At 43.4% G+C, this 21,284-nt stretch overlaps 1 protein-coding gene and 1 long non-coding RNA gene across 32 annotated transcripts in view; one reads left to right on the forward strand and one right to left on the reverse strand.

Annotated features, from left to right (window-relative positions):
* The window catches only part of GIT2 (GIT ArfGAP 2), a 69,109-nt gene that overhangs the window by 17,414 nt on the left and 30,411 nt on the right, over nt 1-21,284 (reverse strand). For 5 of the 31 annotated variants that reach the window (XM_077952769.1, XM_015152749.3, XM_077952768.1 and 2 more), the window contains 7 exon segments: nt 19,859-19,910; nt 16,018-16,090; nt 15,683-15,780; nt 14,272-14,383; nt 6,737-6,879; nt 4,808-4,957; nt 589-837 (listed from right to left, as the gene is read on the reverse strand). In XM_077952769.1, coding sequence (XP_077808895.1) covers nt 589-837; nt 4,808-4,957; nt 6,737-6,879; nt 14,272-14,383; nt 15,683-15,780; nt 16,018-16,090; nt 19,859-19,910 — 877 coding nt within the window. 31 annotated transcript variants of the gene reach the window in all.
* On the forward strand, nt 17,312-21,178 carry LOC144333048 (uncharacterized). Its single transcript, XR_013401377.1, has 2 exons — nt 17,312-20,299; nt 20,935-21,178. It is a non-coding gene; the product is annotated as an uncharacterized LOC144333048 (long non-coding RNA).

Genomic DNA, 21,284 nt, shown 5'->3' on the forward strand with positions numbered 1-21,284 from the left:
CCCCACCACGGGGGAGGAGCAGGATGCAGAAGCGAACCTAGCAGGCACACTGAGCACACATGGAGAGGCTGCGGAGGCCTGGAGCCTTCCAGACTTGCCTGGGTACCTGGGCCACAGACTCAAGGCCACCTGCTTGAGGAGGAGCTGAAAAGCCATCTTGGATTCTAAGGGCTCCAGTCCTTAAAGGGGCACATCCCTGTCTAGCTCCAAGAAGGCGACACTTCCTTCTGAGAGTGACCTTTATGATCTGCTTTTGTTTTTGGAAGTGGGGAAGGAAGGAAGCTTTACCAAAAAAAGTTCCAACACTGGCTGGTTGAGAAATAACCACGGATGTGGGGGAGAAAAAAAGTAGCAGTTCGGGCAAGAGCCAGAATCCCCAACTTGGTTAGGAAATCATCAGCCCATGGCCCTGTGTGCTTGTGGGAACATCGCAAGCATCTGTGGACATGTTAATACAGCAAACACAATGGTAACTCTCTTAGCCCAATTTGGCAAAGCAGAGGTGTGGGGACCTGCAGGTTCAGAAGAGGGAACAGAGTAGTCAGGCTGCACAGAGTGAATAGCGGAAGCGCCAGTGGTGTTACTTACGTGTGCGGGGAAGGGCTGGAGTCTCGTCCTGCTCTCTTCAGGGCGGCTCGCTTCTCCCATTGGGAGATACGGTTTCTGACCTGATCCGGTCTCGTACATGGACATGGGCCTACTGCCCCGGGCAGACGGACGTCTCTTTAAGGAAGAGTGGTTGGAAGTGTCTGTGTACTCAGAACCAGTTTGCACCTGATATACATTGGTTGTGGCCTGTTTCCTGAGGTTCGAATTTTCACTCTGGAGTGTTTGAAGCTGAAAGAAATGTTTGGCAGTGGGACTGTGTTTTTTTATAGCAAGCAGAAAAAGCAAACACCAAGTAAATGAATACAACTACCAGCTTTAAACAATAAGGGCAATAACAGCTAGCGGGGCTGAAAGTAAAAAGCCAATACAAACAAAGACCCTTTCTTCTGGATGGGGTGAAACACAATCAACTGCCTTCATCATGTAAGCAAATTAAATAGCTTCATTTCTGAATGCGGAAAAGTTGTGGTTTGGACTTCCTCAAAACAAAATGTCTAACCGCTTAAAAATTTGTCATGGTGGGCTGGGAAATGTTTGCAGGCAAGCTGTATACTGGATTATTCTAAGGTTGTTTCAAGCAAGAGCTTGAGATCATTAAAACATCATTTAGGTAACTTGCTTTTCAAATGAGCCCCGAGCAATTTGCAAAGGCCAAAAATGACAGCAGACACCATGGAAGCAGCACAAAGATGATGAGGGTTGCTTTGCAAAGCAAGAAAGACAGAAGTTCAGCTTATGAAAAATCAGATCAGCTATTGCTTTCCAAAAAGCCAACAAGAAAAATTATGATCAACAAGTTTTTATTACATAATACTCTTGATATTCCAAACAATTCAGCACTTTGTAAAAAAAAAAAAAAAAAGAGAAAACTGGATCATGGTAAGTTTGCTATATTAACATATCACAAAGAAAACTGGAAACCTATTATCTATGGAATCGACATCTTCGCATGGATGCTCCACGCAGCACGCTTGCTTCCGTCTGGTGAGTGATCATCTTTCAGCCAGGACTGGAATATTTGGCCTTTCTCTCCTTTGGCTTTGTCACCCAAAAAACAAGACCTCAGTGGTGTCAGCTTTGAACATGCTAATCTGCCTGGCACCACCCCATTTTAGAGACTGTCACTTGGAGGCCCTGAATGCTCCTTCCATTCCTCACATGCAGGCTGCTCCATGGTGCTGGATGGATTAGAGTTAAGGGGTCAGCAGGGAATCGTGTTACTCTTTGGCATCTGGCATTTTAAACACCATTCACCACGTCCATTCTGCGCAGGGTCCTTCCCTTCTGGCGCGCCTTCATCTTCCATGGACATTTTATAAGCTGGGTGTGGTGTGAGTTCAGCTGTCTACTCTTTGACAGAGATTGTAAAATCTGACCAAATTCCCCACCAGTGCCAAAGTTTAAGTCCACGAGCAACTGTTTGCACCAGAAGATCATTACTTTTTCAGTAGCAAACCCATTCAATGTTAGGAGTTGCTTTAAATTTTTATTTAGAAAGCACCAATCTGTGAAAAATACACCAATAGTAGTTGCTCCTCTTCATTAATTAGCATCTTTTCCAAGCAACTGTTAAATGTGAAAGATCAGATACAAATCATGCTACTTTGTCAACTTTATGTATATTAAAAACTTTACCTAACTTTGAAATAAAATCAATACATCTTTGCTAAATAAACAAATTCTATATACTTTATATTAATCATGCCAAACTGCTGCGAAAGTGTGACTTACTGCCTCTTCCCCAAAAAGACCACTCATTCTGTTTCCTTGAAGAGCAAGCCATTACAGAATGATAGACTGCTTTTATCCCACAAAGGCTGGCAGGGTATAGCTAATATCTGCAATTCCCTTTCCAGGGAAAGAACAGCTGCAAAGTGACAAAGCAGCCCTGAACATTTCTACATTCCAGGATACAGACAGGCATGAAGTGCCTGTTGAAACTACTCATTAGAGAACCCAGGGCCTAGAGTGAAATGGTCAAGGTTCAAGGACTGAGGCGTGTAACTGACACATGTCCCTCAATGGGGCACTGGTGCATCTAATCACGTGTTTGTCTGTGTAAAAAGCCTCTGTGGCAGTATTTTAGTTAAAGCCTTCACATCTGAAACTTTACCCTAACACTTTTCATGCTTGGATTTTGCCTGAATGTGTTCTCATGAGCACAAGTTCTTGGTTTCAATTTTTAAAAAATTTTAGTACTCTGTATTTAGAGAGATGTCCTCACATAAATTTTAACGATGTTTATCTTAATAAGAACCAGGCTACACTTTTTTATTTGGAAGGAGTATAAGGAAAATAAAAAGTTATAGACAATTCAATAGTTTCAGAAATCAGAAGCATTTCTTTTTTTTTTTTTGAGACGGAGTCTGGCTCTGTCGCCCAGGCTGGAGTGCAGTGGCCAGATCTCAGCTCACTGCAAGCTCCGCCTCCCGGGTTCACGCCATTCTCCTGCCTCAGCCTCCCAAGTAGCTGGGACTGCAGGCGCCTGCCACCTCACCCGGCTAGTTATTTTTTTTTTTGTATTTTTTAGTAGAGACGGGGTTTCACCGTGTTAGCCAGGATGGTCTCGATCTCCTGACCTCGTGATTCACCCGTCTCGGCTTCCCAAAGTGCTGGGATTACAGGCTTGAGCCACCGCGCTCGGCCCCAATCAAAAGCATTTCTAAGAATTGATGAGATAATCAATAAGCAACAGCAGATAATTTCACTTTGCATTTCTCAAAGAAGCTCAAGACATTTGCTTTCAGAGATAATGAGGCTCTCTCTGATTTCCAAAAATACTAAAAGAAGCATTATTAGATTTTAAAAGGTGATGTGCAACAGATTGATTTACAGTGGCAAAATCAGCATGTTTCAGAAATAGTCACCTGGTCAAAATTATTAGTCCAATTAATGGGACAAAGTATAATCCATTAAATAAAATATATTCCAAAGAAGGCAGAGAAAGTACAGGTCCTGTATGTAATAACAAAGGGGCTCTTGGTCTGTCTCGTTTACAGCTGCACGGCAGCCCTAGACAGGACTGGGAGACACAGAACAAGTGTCTGTTTGTTTAAGGCTGGCTCATCTTGAGCATTCTTCATTCCCTGCTACTACAGGCATTAGAGCCATGTATTTCAAAAAGTCTCAAAAATGCTCTAGAACTCAACATCAAAAGGATCCTAGACCAAATCCCAGGCAAAAGTGCACAGCAATTTCCTTCCCTAGTAAGTAGAGGGGCATGGGCCCCTTTTTAGTTCTTTGACCTTCCTTTAGGAAGCAGCACTGAAAAGAGTCCAGGTACACATGGAGTGTACCATGTCCTCAGGTCTTGAAAATGATTTGAAAACCTTACTTCTCAAATGACTGCCTAAATATATAGATCATATATTTCATTTTGTTTCTGGTTAAGTGTCCAAATCTCATTTTAGAACTGAATGATGGGAGTGATACCCACAAAGTCATGGGCAAAATTTGGAATTTTTCAAATGCCCTTACTTAGCCTTCTCACAAAGAGTTGCATACACAATCCCCCTCCTACTAAGGGTATTCCTTGCTACCATCAACCACACTCCTTTCCGGGATTAATATATTCAGATGGTTCTGATTCTCTCAAAAGGTAATGAATGAGAAAACGCTGAGCAAATGAGATTGCTTCTTACCAGTGTGCAGCTCTTGCTAGTACAAATGAAATGGTTTTTTCTTATTTTTTGAGAACCTACTTTGTGGCAGGCCCTCCCGTAGGCTCTGGGGATAATACAAGTTAGTAGTAAACACTGGTAAGCAATAAGGTGGGGATGTGGGATAGGGCTGCCAGGGTGGGAGCAGGGTTTGAATGCTGATAAACATGCCCCTGCCCGGGGCTCTCACTGGCTCTGTCTCCATGGTATGATCATCCCTCCCTAGCAATGGGAAGAATCACATCCATGAAGCGCCATCCAGGTTTCCAGGAAGCACAGAATAGTGCAAGGGTTATTCTAAAGGGCACAAATGCTTAAATAGGATGTTAGCTTTCTCCTCCCTGGGGAACTTACTCTGGATATATTTCATTTTAAATATCCAAGTACATCCTGCTTCAAAAAGACAACTTGGCCCAAAGATTTCTAAGGCTGTTACAATAACTGTTTTTCTTCCCTCGGACCACATCACAGTGCCTGAGATTCTTCCTTGTACTATGGGATTAAAGCATCAACCGTCCTGGCATTTATTAACATGTTACCTTTTTCTGCATAATTCTCAGCTCGTCACTCAAGTTGTTATTCACCTTCATTAGCTGCTGTATCTTGGCCTCAGAAGCCACTAGAGCGTTTTTGACCTCCATAAATTCCTGTACAGTGACTGGTCCATCTGATAAATCTGAATCTAGGCTCTAAAAATAAATTGGGGAAAACGTTCACAATCTGAGATGACGAGAACATTAAAGACTAACAGCTCAAGAATTTCAAATTCTGACCAAGCCAGCTGAATTGCAAAGTTAGTCAAACCAAATTAAGGCCTCTGAGAGTAATGTAAAACTAAAACATAAAAAAGTAGGGTCACTATCCTATTTAAAAAATTTGAAAGTCAGTATTTTCCAATAGAACAGGCAGTGGGGCTACACATCTATGCTGACAATGACTGTCTAAGGAGGTCTGTCCTGTCTTGTAAGCCTTTCTCTCGTTCACTCATGTTTTGCTTTTATTCATTCTTTCATTAATTCCTTCATTCCAACATTTTCATTGAACATTAGGCAGTGTTCTAGGTGCTTGGGATATATTAGAAAAGAGACAAAGATTCCTGCTTCCATGGTGTTTATATCCCAACAGCATGAGAGAGTATATATATTGTATGACTGAGGGTGATGAGTGCTGTGGGAAAAGATAAGACAGAGCAGGGTAGGGGACTGCATGTTAAGCGGGTAGCTGGGTTAAGCCTGTGAGTGGGTGAGAGGTGAGCAGAGCCCCGGGAGGTGAGGGAATAAGTCACATGAATCTGGAGGAAGAACATTCCAGCCTGCAGTGGAGCTCAGCCTGCAGGGAGCAGGTGTGTGGGATGGATTGGGCAGGAGGCCAGGCAGTTGATAGAGGGCCTGGTCACAGAGGGTCCTGAAACGACCTCAGCTCTGACTGAGTGAACCAGGTGGCTTCCCGGAAGTCTGCACAGGGGTGTCCCCTGCATCTGCTAATGGCGCCATCTTTCTCGTAGTCATGTGGGCCGGGGAACTCCGAACACATCTCCCATAAGTCTATCTCCCCACTTCAACCTTCCAACTTATTGCCAAGACTTTTCTATTCTACCTTCCTATTCATCTATTCTCAAATGCTTGCCAAGCCCCTCTGTGGGTGTGTCCTGGGGGTCAGCAGAGGGTGCACAGCCTGGGGTCCTGCCGCCTTCTCCACCAGCTCACACTCTGGTCCCGAGGTCTCTCCCACCTGCACCATCTTAGCATGGGTCCTGGGGTGGCCTGCGTCAGCTCCAGTTTGGAGCTCTCCCTCCACTCTCTAACCTACCAGAATAGTCCTCCCCAGACATGGCATCCTGGGCTCCGCACTGCCTGTGAGGCCCACGCTCTTCCACTGGGCATCATACCCCTCTTGCTGCAGCTTCGAGTCCCACCCTTTTTAGGCTGTCCCTATGCATGACCAGCTTCCCCTTAGATGCCCTGGTTTCACTTTCTTTCTGCCTCCTCCATATGCCCCAATCCCAAGCGTCCCTTGATACGCATCTTAAGAGCCGTCCTATGACACAGCCCTGCTGATGCTCCCAGCCATAGGTTCTCTCTCTGTTCACTCCCTCAGCCTGTGTGTGCTTCATATGACACACATCACTTTGTGCCTTCTCCTGCAGTTCTCTCTCTCCTAGGCAATGAGACCCTCATAGGAAAGGGATAAGACCTCATTCAGGAGAGTCATATCCAGAGAAGTCACTCAGTAAATACTTGTTGAATGAAAAAAACACACCAGTCACTCCTCACAAGTTTTATAAAGTCTCAACTGCAGCAGGGCTGTGATGCAGGGACAAGGACCCCTATTTTAAAACCATTTAACCTTGTTTCACCTTTGCTTGGCCTGAGCTAGTAACAAACCCAACCTCACTGCACAGCAGCTTTGGCAGGGCTAGCCCTCAGCTGATGCATGCTTGCCCTTCCACAGGACGCACGGCCTCTCACCTTCTGCCGGTTTGCTTTGCTTGCAGTGGTTTCCAAATCTGTGTCTTCGTCTGATGCCACGCTGTCATAGTCGGGCTGGTCGTTGTCTTGACTCTCAATGCTGTGCTGGTTATTGATTGTTTTCAGTATGAGCTCCACATTGTCTATCAATAAAAGCAAACAACTTTAATTCAGGCTTAAAACACTGCTTTTCTTCCAAAAGCTATGGAGAGGATTTTTTGGTTTAGCCATTTAAAGGACATAAAGGGCTGAATGCTGTGCTCTTGCCTGTAATCCCAGCATTTTAGGAGGCCAAGGAGGAGAAATGCTTGAGGCCAGGAGTTTGAGACCTACTTAGGCAACATAATGAGACTCTATCCCTACAAAATAATTTAAAAATTATCCAGGCCTGGTGGTACATGCCTGTAGTCCCAGCTACATAGCTACTCAGGAGGTTAAGACAGGAGGACTGCTTGAGCCGAGGAGATTGAGGCTGCAGTGAACCATGACTGCACCACTGTACTCTAGCCTGGGCATCAGAGTGAGGCCCTATCTCTAAAAGCAAAAACAAAGACAAAAACAAAATACACAAGGACTGAAAGAAAATGACAGAAATGGCAATGTTATATTCACACCAATATAGAGATAACAGAAAAAGTTTTCAACCAGGTGGACAGTTACATAAGAGACTTCAGCATTCCTCATCTACCTGCCAAATATGGGCAAATTAAACAGATGGCTTAGGAAGGAACTGCTCAGATAAAAAGGCAAGATCCCAAGTTTCTAGAGATAGAGCCTAGCTCCAGGTCATGAAGATAAGGCTGTAGGTAATGGAAGATAAACTATAATTTGATTAATACCTATAACATGTTTACAAGGTAATATCAATCAAAACAGAAAGCAACTTGTTAAACTGGAGCCAGAACCTAGGCACTCAAAGAATAGAAACATTGTGCTGGACGTGGTGGCTCACACCTGTAATCCCAGCACTTTGGGAAGCCGAGGCGGGTGGATCACGAGGTCACGAGGTCGAAACGATCCTGGCTAACACGGTGAAACCCCGTCTCTACTAAAAATACAAAAAATTAGCCAGGTGTGGTGGCGGGCGCCTGTAGTCCCAGCTACTTGGGAGGCTGAGGCAGGAGAATGGTGTGAACCCACTTGCAGTGAACCAAGATCACACCACTGCACTCCAGCCTGGGTGACAAAGCAAGACTCCATCTCAAAAAACAAAAACAAAAACAAAAAAAATTGGCATTTAGTCAATTACCTGCATCTCAGTGAGACAAACAGATAGAGGAGAATGAATCAAATACACATGTGCATGTTACAAGGAGTGTCTATTCCATAAGGGAGCAGGGATTATTCTATTGGATCTAATACACTTTGAACAAAAGATTTCACAAACTAAAGTCTCTCTGATTTCTTTCAGGTTACTCAAACTCTGACTTCTAATACTGCTTCCCAGAGATGTTGAGGAAACAAAGGATGGATGATATCTGGGTGATGAATTGTGGTTATTTAAAAGGACTAGGTCCCAGCCGGGCACAGGGGCTCACATCTGTAATCCCAGCACTTTGGGAGGCTGAGGCAGATGGATCACTTGAGGTCAGGAGTTTGAGACCAGCCTGGCCAACATGGTGAAACCCCATCCCTACTAAAAATACAAAAATTAGCTGGGCATGGTGGTGGGCATCTGTAATCCCAGCTACTTGGGAGGCTGAGGCAGGAGAATCGCTTGAACCCAGAAGGTGGAGGTTGCAGTGAGCCGAGATTGCACCACTGCACTCCAGCACGGATGACAGAGCGAGAGTCTGTCTCGAAAAATAATAAGTAAAATAAAAGGATAGGTCCTATTTTAACTTTTTAAATGTTTTAAAACACATAAATATAATGATTACAGAAGTAACAGTCAATACATACAATTTAGAAACTAATGAGCAAGTAAGATAAAGTAATCACTTATAGCCATTGTTATTTGTTGATCTATTTTTTTCTAGGTTTTTTTCTGAGCACTTATATCCACACACAGTCAATTTTTGTTATTCTTGGTAGTTATTTTATTTATTTATTTTGAGACAGAGTCTCACTCTGTCACCTAGGCTAGAGTGCAGTGGCGCGATCTCAGCTCACTGCAAACTCTGCCTCCCAGGTTCACGCCATTTTCCTGCCTCAGCCTCCCAAGTAGCTGGGACTACAAGTGCCCGCTACCATGCCGGGCTAATTTTTTTGTTTTTCTTTAGTAGAGATGGGATTTCACCATGTTAGCCAGGAAGGTCTCGATCTCCCGACCTCGTGATCCGCCCGCCTCGGCCTCCCAAAGTGCTGGGATTACAGGCGTGAGCCACTGTGCACAGCCTCTTCGTAGTTATGTTCTAAAAAGTTGCTGTGAATTGGCCAATATTAAATCAGTGCTCTTGGGGTTATCAACCAATCAATACATAACCTTGTTCTATATGTGTTTCTGTTTAAAGATACCTTATTTAATACATTTTATTGATTCATTAACATTGAACTCATGGCCAACAGCACTATAAATCATGCCTGAATGATGCTTATTTAACACACATTTCTCCATCGGGCACATCACAGCCTTCTTGCACTTAGACACACTAGACAGAGCTTTAGGACTATGCTTGGAGGCCACTTTTTTTCTTTTTTTATTGAGACAGGGTCTTGCTATGTCACCCAGGCTGGAGTGCACTGGCATAATCATAGCTCACTATAGCTTCTAACTCTTGAGCTCAAGTGATCCTCCTGCCTCAGCCTCTTGAGTATGTAGGACTACAGACACATGCTAACACACCTACGTAATTTTTAAATTTTTTGGTAAAGATGGGGCCTTGCTATGTTGTTCAGGCTTGGAGATACTTTTTTTTTTTTTTTTTTTTTTTGAGATGGAGTCTCACTCTGTCGTCCAGGCTGGAGTGCAGTGGTGCGATCTCAGCTCACTGCAACCTCCGCCTCCTGGGTTCAAGCGATTCTCCTGCCTCAGCCTTCTGAGTAGCTGGGATTACAGGCAGACGTCACCATGCCTGGCTAATTTTTCTTGTATTTTTAATAGAGAAAGAGTTTCACCATGTTGGTCAGGCTAGTCTTGAACTCCTGACCTCGTGATCGGCCCACCTCAGCCTCCCAACATTCTAGGATTACAGGCGTGAGTCACTGCGTCTGGTCGAGACACTTTTGAGATAGGATCACCCATGCTAGAGTGCAGATGTGATCATGGCTCACTGCAGCCTCAACCTCCTGGGCACTCAATCGATCCTGGGTGGGGGTGGGGCATTTTAAAACAGTGAAATGACCAGTGAAAAGCACACAAATATGACTAACTATTTGTGTGGCACTAAATAGACCACAGACACTTGTTTATAGCATGAATGCAGAAACAAGAAGTCAAGGAGTCTCCTCCCTGTTCAATCTCAGCTGGAAACATGTGCTTTTGATGACTCAATTTTTTTCTCTGCTCTGTATATTTCTTAGAATGACCTTGAAAATGCTGTATTAATTTTGAGGTCACAAATAAATTTTAGCAAGTAGATGAATTTCTAAATATGGGATGTGCACATGATGATCAATTGTGTATTTATACTTACCTGTGGTATACTCACTTGTACACATATATTTACATAAATATGTTTTCCTTACAAAATTGGGGTTATACAAAACCTTTTAAAAACGTCATTAGCTGGCTAGGCATGGTGGCTCATGCCTGTAATCCCAGCACTTTGGGAGGCTAAGGCAGGCGGATCACGAGGTCAGGAGTTCGAGACCAGCCTGGCCAATATGGTGAAACCCTGTCTCTACTAAAAATACAAAAAAATTAGCTGGGCATGGTCGCGTGCACCTGCAGTCCCAGTTACTCTAGAGACCGAGGCAGGAGAATCGCTTGAATCCAGGAGGCAGAGGTTGCAGTGAGCCAAGACTATGCCACTGCATTCCAGCATGGGCAATAGAGGGAGACTCCGTCTCAAAAACAAAAAAAAAACAAAAAAAAAAACAAAAAAAAAACTGTTGTTTTTAAGACTAAATTTCACATCTGAAATTTTCAAGGTGCTCAGATGAGAAACGGGAACTACAACTGATTACTCAAGTTGAGCCCTGGAGGTACAGGATAAGGACCTGGGCTTTAAACCACTTCATAACAAAAAAGAAAAAAAGAAATAAAAAAATAAACTAGCATAACCAGCAACCGTTCAGAGGTTTATTCAATAGCAGCAGTGATATGCAATCTTGTTTCTGTGACTATCTCAGCGATCTTGGGAAGCATTCACAACCAGCAAATGTACACTGACGTGTGTCTGTAGCGATGTGGGCCCATCCCAGGTTTCAGCTGGGGCCTAACCATAGTTGTTTTTCAGTCTCATTACTGTTCCTTTGAAAAACTAAGATTTAGTCAGGCGAGGTGGCTCATGCCTGTAATCCCAGTACTTTGGGAGGCCAAGGCAGGCGGATCACGAGGACAGGAGATTGAGACCAGCCTGGCCAACATGGAGAAACCCCGTCTCTACCAAAAAATACAAAAATTAGCTGGGTGTGGTGGTGCACACCTGTAATCCCTGCTACTCAAGAGGCTGAGGCACAAGAATCACTTGAGCCTGCGTGGCAGAGGTTGCAGTGAGCCAAGATCATGCCACTGCACTCCAGCCTAGGTGACAGAGTGAGACTTGTCTCAAAAAAAAAAAAAATCAAACTTTATTACTTTATCTAATATAATTACTACTATAGTATAAATGTTTGTTCCCTCCAAATCTCATGTTGAAATGTGATCCTCAGTGTTGGAGGGGAAGAAGACTAAAGGGAGGTGTTTGGGTCATGGGGGTGGATCCTTCATGAACAGATTAATGCCCTCCCTTTGTAGTGCGTTCTTGCTCTGTTAGTTCCTGCTAGGAGCCGGTCATTGAAAACAGCCTGGCACCTCCCTCCTTGCTCTCTTGCTTCCTCTCTCACCGTGTGATCTCTGCACATGCAGCACCCCTTCACCTTCCACGAGTGGAAGCAGCCTGAGGCTCTCACCAGATGCCCAGTCCTACAGTCAGCAGACTCATGAGCCAAATACACCTTTTTTCTTTACAAATTACCCAGTCTCGGGTATTCTTCTATAGCTACACAAAAAGGACTAAGACAATTACATATTCTTTTTTTTTTTTTTTGAGACGGAGTCTCGCTCTGTCGCCCAGGCTGGAGTGCAGTGGCCGGATCTCAGCTCACAGCAAGCTCCGCCTCCCGGGTTCACGCCATTCTCCCGCCTCAGTCTCCCAAGTAACTGGGACTACAGGCGCCCGCCACCTCGCCCGGCTAGTTTTTTGTATTTTTTAGTAGAGATGGGGTTTCACCGTGTTAGCCAGGATGGTCTCGATCTCCTGACCTCGTGATCCACCCGTCTCGGCCTCCCAAAGTGCTGGGATTACAGGCTTGAGCCACCGCGCCCGGCCACATATTCTTTTTTTAAAAAGGTAAGTATGTACTATTTTAAAATGTGACTAATTGTTCCTCTTTATTACTCAGTTGCTTCTAATGTTTGTGTTTTTCTACATAACATACATATAACATCTCTGATAATTTCCCTTCAGTTAACACCTAAGAATGGAATTATCAAATCAAAGAGCTGGTATTCTTTTAAGACTTTATTTTTTAAATTAAAAATTTTTTTTTTTTTTTTTTTTTTTGAGACAGAGTCTCGCTCTATTGCTCAGGCTGGAGTGCAGTGGCGCAATCTCAGCTCACTGCAAGCTCTGCCTCCTGGGTTCATGCCATTCTTCTGCCTCAGCCTCCTGAGTAGCTGGGACTACAGGTGCCCACCACCACGCCTGGGTTATTTTTTGTAGTTTTAGTAGAGACGGGGTTTTACCGTGTTAGCCAGGATGGTCTCGATCTCCTGACCTCGTGATCTGCCCACCTCAGTCTCCCAAAGTGCTGGGATTACAGGCGTAAGTCACCGCGCCTGGTACCCAATTTTTTTTTTTTTTTTTTTTTTTTTTTGAGACAGAGTCTTACTCTGTTGCTCAGGTTAGAGGACAGTGGTGTCATCTCGGCTCACTGCAACCTCTGTCTCCCAGGTTCATGCAATTCTGCCTCAGCCTCCTGAGTAGCTGGGATTACAGGTGCATGCCACCACGCCCAGCTAAATTTTTTTTATTTTCAGTAGAGATGGGTTTCACCATGTTGCCCAGGTTGATCTCGAACTCCTGACCTCAAATGAGCTGCCCGCCTCAGCCTCCCAAAGTGCTGGGATTACAGGCGTGAGGCACCACACCCAGGCCATTTTAAGACTTTAAACTTATCCAAAGACTCGTCACTGTGCCTTCACCAAAATTTAATAAACCTTTTCAGAACTTCCTTATTCCCGGTTGAACAGATAAAACCAAATTCCTGAACAGGCAAGAAGAATGAATGAGTTGTTGTCAGTTAATGATTACTGTCTTTGGGGAATGTGATACTGACTGAAAACTTAATTTTTATGGTACATATTTCTTTTGCTTAAATGACTTACAATGAAAAATGTCTAATTTCTATAATTAGAAAAAAACAATATGGATACAGTAATAGGGCTGGAGAGGAAGGACATTCCGAAGCATGCAGACAGGACCTGGCCTACTGAACTAGACTCAACAGGGCACCTGTGAAACAGATGCTCACAGCTCTCCTTATAATTGTATATCACAGTAATTCTCACTGAAGACATTTAAAGTTTTTGGCAACAAATTTTAATTATGTCGGACTCAGTTTCGTAGGTAAGCAACAGCAGATATTATGCAGTTTCAATCAAGAAGAGTTTTTTTGTTTTTGTTTTTTTTTTGAGACAGAGTCGTGCTCTGTCACTCAGACTGGAGTGCAATGGTGCAATCTCGGCTCACTGCAACCTCCGCCTCTCAGGTTCAAGTGATTCTCCTACCTCAGCCTCCCGAGTAGCTGCGATTACAGGTGCCTGCCACCATGCCTGGCTAATTTTTGTATTTTTAGTAGAGATGGGGTTTTACCATGTTGGCTGGTCTCGAACTCCTGACGTCAGGTGATCCACCCGCCTTGGCCTCCCAAAGTGCTGGGATTACAGGCGTGAGTCACCATGCCCGGCCAAGAAGAGTTTATTTTCACATGTCCTTTAATAAGATCTAAGTCAGAGTTTTGGGTTAATTTCAGGATGCAATTTTACAGGGAAGGTAAGTGTCCCAAAACAAAACAGAAATCATATATAAGATAAATATGTGTAGCAGTTAATAACTCTGAAATATTGTTAATTCACCAGGGCTCAGACAGGTAAACTATCACAATATACTACCAATAAAACTTATACGAGTAGGGGCTGAGGGGAGGGAACCTAGAGGACAGGTCAATAGGTGCAGCAAACCACCATGGCACACGTATACCTACGTAACAAGCCTGCACATTCTGCACATGTATCCCAGAACTTAAAGTAAAAAAACAAACAAAAACCCAAAAACCTATAGAACTTTAAGCTGTCATGCTGATGACTGCTTTAATTAGCTTATAACTTTAACACTTGAGTCAAATTTAGAGGGCCAAAAATACAAATGTTTGGAGGTTTGAGCAGTTACCTTTTGAACCCGAGAGAGAACTGCCCTGCTGTCTCCTCTTGGCATCACTGAGAATGTCAATGACCAGTGTGGCAAACTCATGGGCGTTGAACCGAGCTAACTTCTGTCTGCCCTAAAGGTGGGAAAACAATTGGAAATATTTCCCAGTGTAAAAATATGTACATAAACAGTCACATAAAATTAGACAATTGACAGACTTCTGCAAAGACTTTCTTCTGGATGATCAAAGTACAGTTAATCCCAGCCATAATCAAACCAAGTTAATGCTTGTTTTCCATGTGAACAGTTTAAAACCATTTATATAACAGAACTTCATAATAAATGTTATGGCATTTCTCACATATGCATTGTTCTCACAATGCAGATCTATTTGGTAAGCAAAAATAAAATGGTTCTACTGAATGCTTTTCTTCTATTATTGTTTCAGTTTGGAAGTAGACTCAGTAATTAATTTTGAGGGGAATTTTTAAATTTTAAGTTAAGGCCAGGCTCACACCTGTAATCCCAGAACTTTGGGAGGCTGAGGCGGGAGGATCACTTGAGGTCAGGACTTTGTACAAAAATTAGCCAGGCATGGTGGTGGGTGCCTGTTAATCCTAACTACTCGGGGAGGCTGAGGCAGGAGAATCGCTTGAGTCCGGGAGGTGGAGGTTGCAGTGAGCTGAGATGGTGCCACTGCACTCTAGCCTGGACAATAGAGCAAGACTCCGTCTCAAAAAAAAAAAAAAATTTTTAAGTTAAACAAAGTCATAGATGTACCCTATCCTTATATATAGCTGCTAATCGTAAAGACTAAAACACCTTCCTAATTCACTCAACATTTCTCGTCTTGATAGATGTGTTGGCTGTTTTCAATGCTCTATTACATACAGCAGTGCTTTGATGAAAATCACTGTGCATAAATCTATTTTTATTTTATTAGAGCATATTCTCAAATGAGTAATTCCCATGTAAAAGGATGTACTTAATTCTGAGGCTTCCGAAACTGGTAAACAAATTGCTTTTCTAACATCTACAGCAATTTAAAGTTCTATCTGTTGCAAGAGAAAGCTCAGCTTACCACATCCTTACCAGTCTGGAGTATCCCTTATTATGTATTTTATTAATTTGACTGATAAAACTTGCACTAATGCTTTTAGGTTGCTTTCTTAGATTACTGACAAGGTTAAACACTTCTTCACATGTGTAAAACATTTATATTTCTTCTGTGAATTGTTTCATATTCTTTCCCAGTCATTTATTTATAGTCTATTGTTTTTCTTATCATTTTGGGGGTTGTGTGTGTGTGTATGTATAAAGGATATTAAATTTTAATCAATCGAAAAATTTAGAATACTTGTCCTGGGAAAATGAAATACCATGACATCAGTCATTCCCCAACTACTATTCCTTTCCAAACAGAGTCACTTGCCTGGTTTCGTGTTGATGAGTACTCAGGATTGACCGGAAGAAAGGGGACGACCGTTGTCTCAGTTACCAGGGCACTGTGGTTTTGCGTGGCAAGCCAGACTAGCCAGAGGAAAGAGCCAGAGACAAACCTTATCACACCTGTGTGTCACTGCTCCTGGGAGGCACAGCTCACGCATTACGAGGGGAAACACACTCTGAAGCCAACACACACAAAGGCAAATGTCGACACTCGCACCATCAGGACAGCAGAAATTGGGCTAGTAAAACACTGAGCCTGGCAGCTTTTCACTGCCCACTGATAACAGAAGCTTATTAGATAAAGCCACGTCAAGTCACCTGCATCCGTCTCTCGCCTGTCAACTTCGTCGTACACATCCATGGCAAGTTCTTCAAACAAATGATTACTTAGCTGAAAGTAAAAAATATCAGGAACACAAGGGACAACGATTAACACCAGGAGGACGAGAGGGAACTGCGACTTAGTCACCCTTTAATTGCCTATGTCTTATCCAATGCCAGTGCTTGGTACATACCCACTGTTAAACAGACGTAACATTTTCACAATCATACAGGGCCTCTAGAAATGTCTGCAAACCACAGCAATTTCACTACTTTATGACACAGACAGGGCTGATGCTATTAAGGAGCTAAGAGGCATCTAAAGTACATCATCTCAGAAGCAGTTTCCAGTTTTCTACTCTTCTTGTGATATCACCCTGTAAGCCTCCTTTTCTGCACTTAAAGAGTGTTTGTCAGTTCCCCAAAGTGTAAGCAATCCTATACCCTTGCAAAAATAGCCAGGCTCAGTGGTGCACACCTGTAATCTCAGCACTTTGCGAGACTGAGGCAGGTGGATTGCTTAAGCCCAGGAGTTCGAGACCAGTCTGGGTAACATGGTAAAACTCCACTTCTACAAAAAATACAAAAATTAGCTGGGTGTAGCGGTGCATGCTTATAGTGCCAGATACTCAGGAGGCTGAGGCAGGAGGATCACTTCAGCCCAGGAGGTCGAGGGTGCAGTGAGCCAAGATCGCACTACTGCACTCCAGGCTGGGTGACAGAGTAAGACCCTATCTCAAAAAAGAAAAAAGAAAAGCAAAAGACATGCTGTTTTGAGAGGATAAAATGTGCCCTTGCACAAAAACATGACCCAGACCTCGGCTGAGTTTCTTTGCTCTTTTTCTCAGTAGCAGTCCTACTGTTTCAGTCTCCAGAAGGAAGATTCCTAACAAAGCACAGCCTGACTCTTCAGCACACAACTGCCTCACGGCCTGCAGTGCCTCCCTGGGCACATGGAGGATAATTGAGTTCTTCCTGGCCCAGATGAGGTTAAGCCCCTGCTAGGGTGGCTCTGCATCTCTGCACTTTATGCCTCATGAAAACACCTTGACACGTGGTAGTTGTGACTCTTAAACTGTCTGACATCTGCTTTGGGAGGACAGATGCTGAATCTGTTATATTCCCTATTGGGTTCCTTACATCCACACATGGTACCTCACACTTTAAGAGGGGCCAGAAAAGAGACATTGGCTGGCCAGAAGGTATTGAATGCAGCAATTTAAAATGCTGGCTACAGGCTGGGTGTGGTGGCTCATGCCTATAATCCCAACACTTTGGGAGGCAGACGCAGGAAGATCACTTGAGCCTGGGAGTTCAAGGCTACAGTGGGCCATGATGGCACCACTGCACTCCAGCCTGGGTGACAGAGTGAGACCTTGTCTCGAAAAAAAGAGAAAAAACAAGTGCTGGTTACAGAGACCTCATAGGAACATGTTAAAATGGGTACAATATATTATTAAGTGAAAAAAGCAGGTTAGAAACATCTATAATTATGATTAAGTTCTAGTTTTTTAAAAAGATATGCATATAAGAACTGAAAGAAATGTACCAAAATACTGAGCCTGACTCCATTAAGAGTGTGGCAATGAGGATGGTCCCCCTTCTCTATTTTTCAAATCTTCCCAAATGTGGTCACACTATAATTAAAAACAAACCCCAAGAGCCTGTTGCTAGGTAAGATGAAGGATTGGGAGATTGACCTTGCTTCATAAATGTCCAGTTTCTTCCTCCATGGGACTACAAGCTAATGTTATCACTAGCAACAATTACAATGGCCAACTTATAACACCTCTATGAAAGCAGGAACTACTATTGTCCCACTTTTCAGACAAGGAAACTGAGGCAGAGAAGATAGTAGCTTGCCTAAAGTCACAAAGCTAGTAAGTGACGGACCTGAGATCCAAGTTTATATCTTTGAAAATGCTAACATTTACTCCTTCGAGGAATACATTAGCCTTTGTTATATTTCTCTCAGCTTTTCATCAGGAGGGAAGGAAGGAAAAGAGAAAGGAAAGAAAGGATGAAGGGAGGAAGAGAGGGAGGACAGGAGGAAGATACCGGAGGATAAACACTGACCTGGCACTGATAACATGGTCACCTGTGAGAAGGAGACCACAGGGTGAGGGTCAACAAGTAACAGTGGCAGCCCACTCTGAGCAGTTCTGGTCGGCAGCCCCTGCAGGATCCTTATCTCCCTTTTCTATGACAGTACGCCAAGGCACAGGGAGGCTAGGAAGCTTGGCAGGGCTAAGATATGTACTGACTAGTCTGACCCAAACCCCAGCTCTTGAGAGCTATACTAGACTCTGTTCCAGGTCTTTACTTCATGCCTGTCACATGCTAGAGCTATTACAGGCATAATCTCAGCTTTCATGCAGCTTCCAGTGAAGCAAGTGTAGGATAGTCTAACAAAATGTGGGTTTTTATCTAGGTTTGAATTATTTATAATAAAATGTACTTACAGATTGTGAGTAATTAAAAGGAAATCACACAATATTTAGTGCTATCTGACTCCAAAGCTTATCATCCTGATCATCTTAGTCTATAACTTCCTTAAGGCAATAAAACACACAAACACACAAAACTGTAGATACAGAACACAGAGACACCAAACAAATTGCATAAAACACATTTATTTCATAATACAGTTAAATACTAGTAAGGATAAATTCATTTTATGTAATATTTAATACTGAGTATTATATGAAGTTTTAGTAAAGGGTCTTCTGTGAAAGTGGAAATGAGGAGAAAGTCATAAATTAGGGAAGCTGCAATGTCAGAGTTAGGCTTTGGGAAAGCCACTACCTACACTGGTCAGATTTCAGGTCCTTGAATGATCAGAGGGATGGAAGCTGGGAAAGGCAAACACTGCAGGTAGAGGAGGATTCCTGGAAGAGGACTTGAGTGCGCAGCTCATGGCCTCAGAGCATGTTAATCCACAAAGACACACAGACAGACACATACATACACACACACACACACACACACACACACGGAACCAGATGGGAAGTGGGGCAATCTCTGAAAGGTGAGAGTTGAATGATGCCCTTACGGGTTACAGAAAGAAGTTAAGAATCTTGGTTCTGATCCAAAGAGCAATGGGAACAGCTGAGGAGTATACTTTGGTGGTTAAAGTAGCGAGAAGTACCCTGGTGAGGCTTCATGTGAAGGGACTAGACAAAGAGAAGTCAATCCCAGAGAAACAGATTTCTCTTGAGGCCTTGGGCCCTTAGGCCTTTCCTAAGGCTGAGGTGGGCAGTCTGGAAGAAAGATACAGGCTAAAGGGAGGCTGTGGTGCAGACCCGGCAAACTCTGAGCACACACGTGGGCCAAGACCACCAGCTTTTAACAGTGGAAATTTAAAAAGCGCTGATGAATGGCATGGGATGGTAAAGAGGGTTACAGTATGGCTGGATCCAAATGGCAGCGAGTGAATCTATGGGACTCGCTACCATTTCAGCATCAGCATTTACCATGTTCTAGAACCCTATGTGGCTAAGTCACTCCAGGAATGCGTGCCCTACTTACTCATGACGCTGAGAGAAACTAGGGAACTCTCCTGAGGAGAACAACTGCCTAATGCCAAAGGTGCCATCTGCACTTTTTACATGACAGAGAAAAACGAGATTATCTGAAGCAGAACCAATGAATTGAATATACTGAACTTAATAGTCCTTGTGGTCATCACTGCTGTATACTCAATTGTCTGGTTCTAATTTAACAAATAAAAGTATGAAATAAAGTCATCAGACGCAATAGGTAACCTGCATTGAGAGTAGGTATAAGCAGAGTGCACCGATTCTCATACTAGAGAAAACCAGTACAGAGGTATACTCACAGACTGAAGTTTCTTCTTAGCAGCTTTTGCCAATTCAGACAAATCCAGGCTGCTAAGAAAACATACAAAGCTAATAAGCAAATAAATAAAGCCAGATTTGTGAACTCTGTAAAGTTTAAGACACCCAAGAGATAAAAATATTAATTATAGTTCATGGACCATGTTAGAACCAAGCATTCTACAGACCGATAGCCAGTGAGGAGCTCTAAACAGAACAAGTCGGTGAAAGTAACTCCTTCTGAAATACCACAATCATATAAGTGTTAAAGAGAAAAAAAAAATTGTCCACCAACTAAACGACAAAAGCTATTGCCAGGTTACCTTCCAGGCCCTTATGTGAGTAGTCACAATTTTTGAAGCATTAAAAAAAAAGCATGATATAAGAAAATATGCCAAGCTCGATGGCTCACGCCTGTAATCCCAGCACTTTGGGAGGCAAAGGTGGGAGGATCACAAGGTCAGGGTTTTTTTTTTTTTTTTTGAGATGGAGTCTCACTCTGTCACCCAGGCTGGAGTGCAATGGTGCAATCTCGGCTCACTGCAACCTCTGCCACCCGAGTTCAAGCAATTCTCCTGCCTCAGCCTCCAGAGTAACTGGGATTATAGGCACACACCACTGTGCCTGGCTAGTTTTTGTATTTTTAGTAGAGACAGGGTTTCACCATCTTGGCCAGGCTGGTCTCGAACTCCTAACCTCGTGATCCACCCGCTTCGGCCTCCCAAAGTGCTGGGATTACAGGTGTGAGCCACCGTGCTCGGCGAGGTCAGGGGTTTGAGACCAGTCTGGCCAACATGGTGAAACCCCATCTCTACTAAAAATACAAAAATTAGCTGGGTGTGGTGGCACGCACTCGTAGTCCCAGCTACTCAGGAGGCGGAGGCAGGAGAATTGCTTGAACCTGGGAGGCAGAGGTTGCAGTAAGCCTAGACTGCACCACTGCACTCCAGTCTGGGCGACAGAGCAAGACTCCATCTCAAAAAAAAAAAAAAAAAAAAAAAAAAAAGAAAAGAAAAGAAAATACGAGGCTAGATGTAGTGGCTCGTACCTGTACGAGCACTTTGGGAGGCCAGGGCAGGTGGACTGCTTGAGTCCCAGAGTTTGAGACCAGCCTGGGTAACATAGCAAGACCCTGTCTCTACCAAAGCAAAAAAACAAAAAGGGAAGATGTAAAGGATCGGGATGGCAAGATTGTATCGGGAATAGCATTTAGTCATTTCATAAACTCTTGACAGGTTCTGTGCAAAGGCAATTTGCAAAACAAGGGTTTAAGGTTCATTCCTGTAGCAATGAACTCATCTGCAATTATAGATCAGGTGTCAGCAAAATTATGGCCTTTTTGTTCAATTGACCTAGGAAGAGTTTTTACGTTTTAAAATGATTGAGGGGCAAAAAGAAAAAACCATCTTTCATAACGTGAAAACTATT

The sequence above is a fragment of the Macaca mulatta genome, chromosome 11 (genome assembly GCF_049350105.2).
Source record: "Macaca mulatta isolate MMU2019108-1 chromosome 11, T2T-MMU8v2.0, whole genome shotgun sequence".
Taxonomy (NCBI): domain Eukaryota; kingdom Metazoa; phylum Chordata; class Mammalia; order Primates; family Cercopithecidae; genus Macaca; species Macaca mulatta.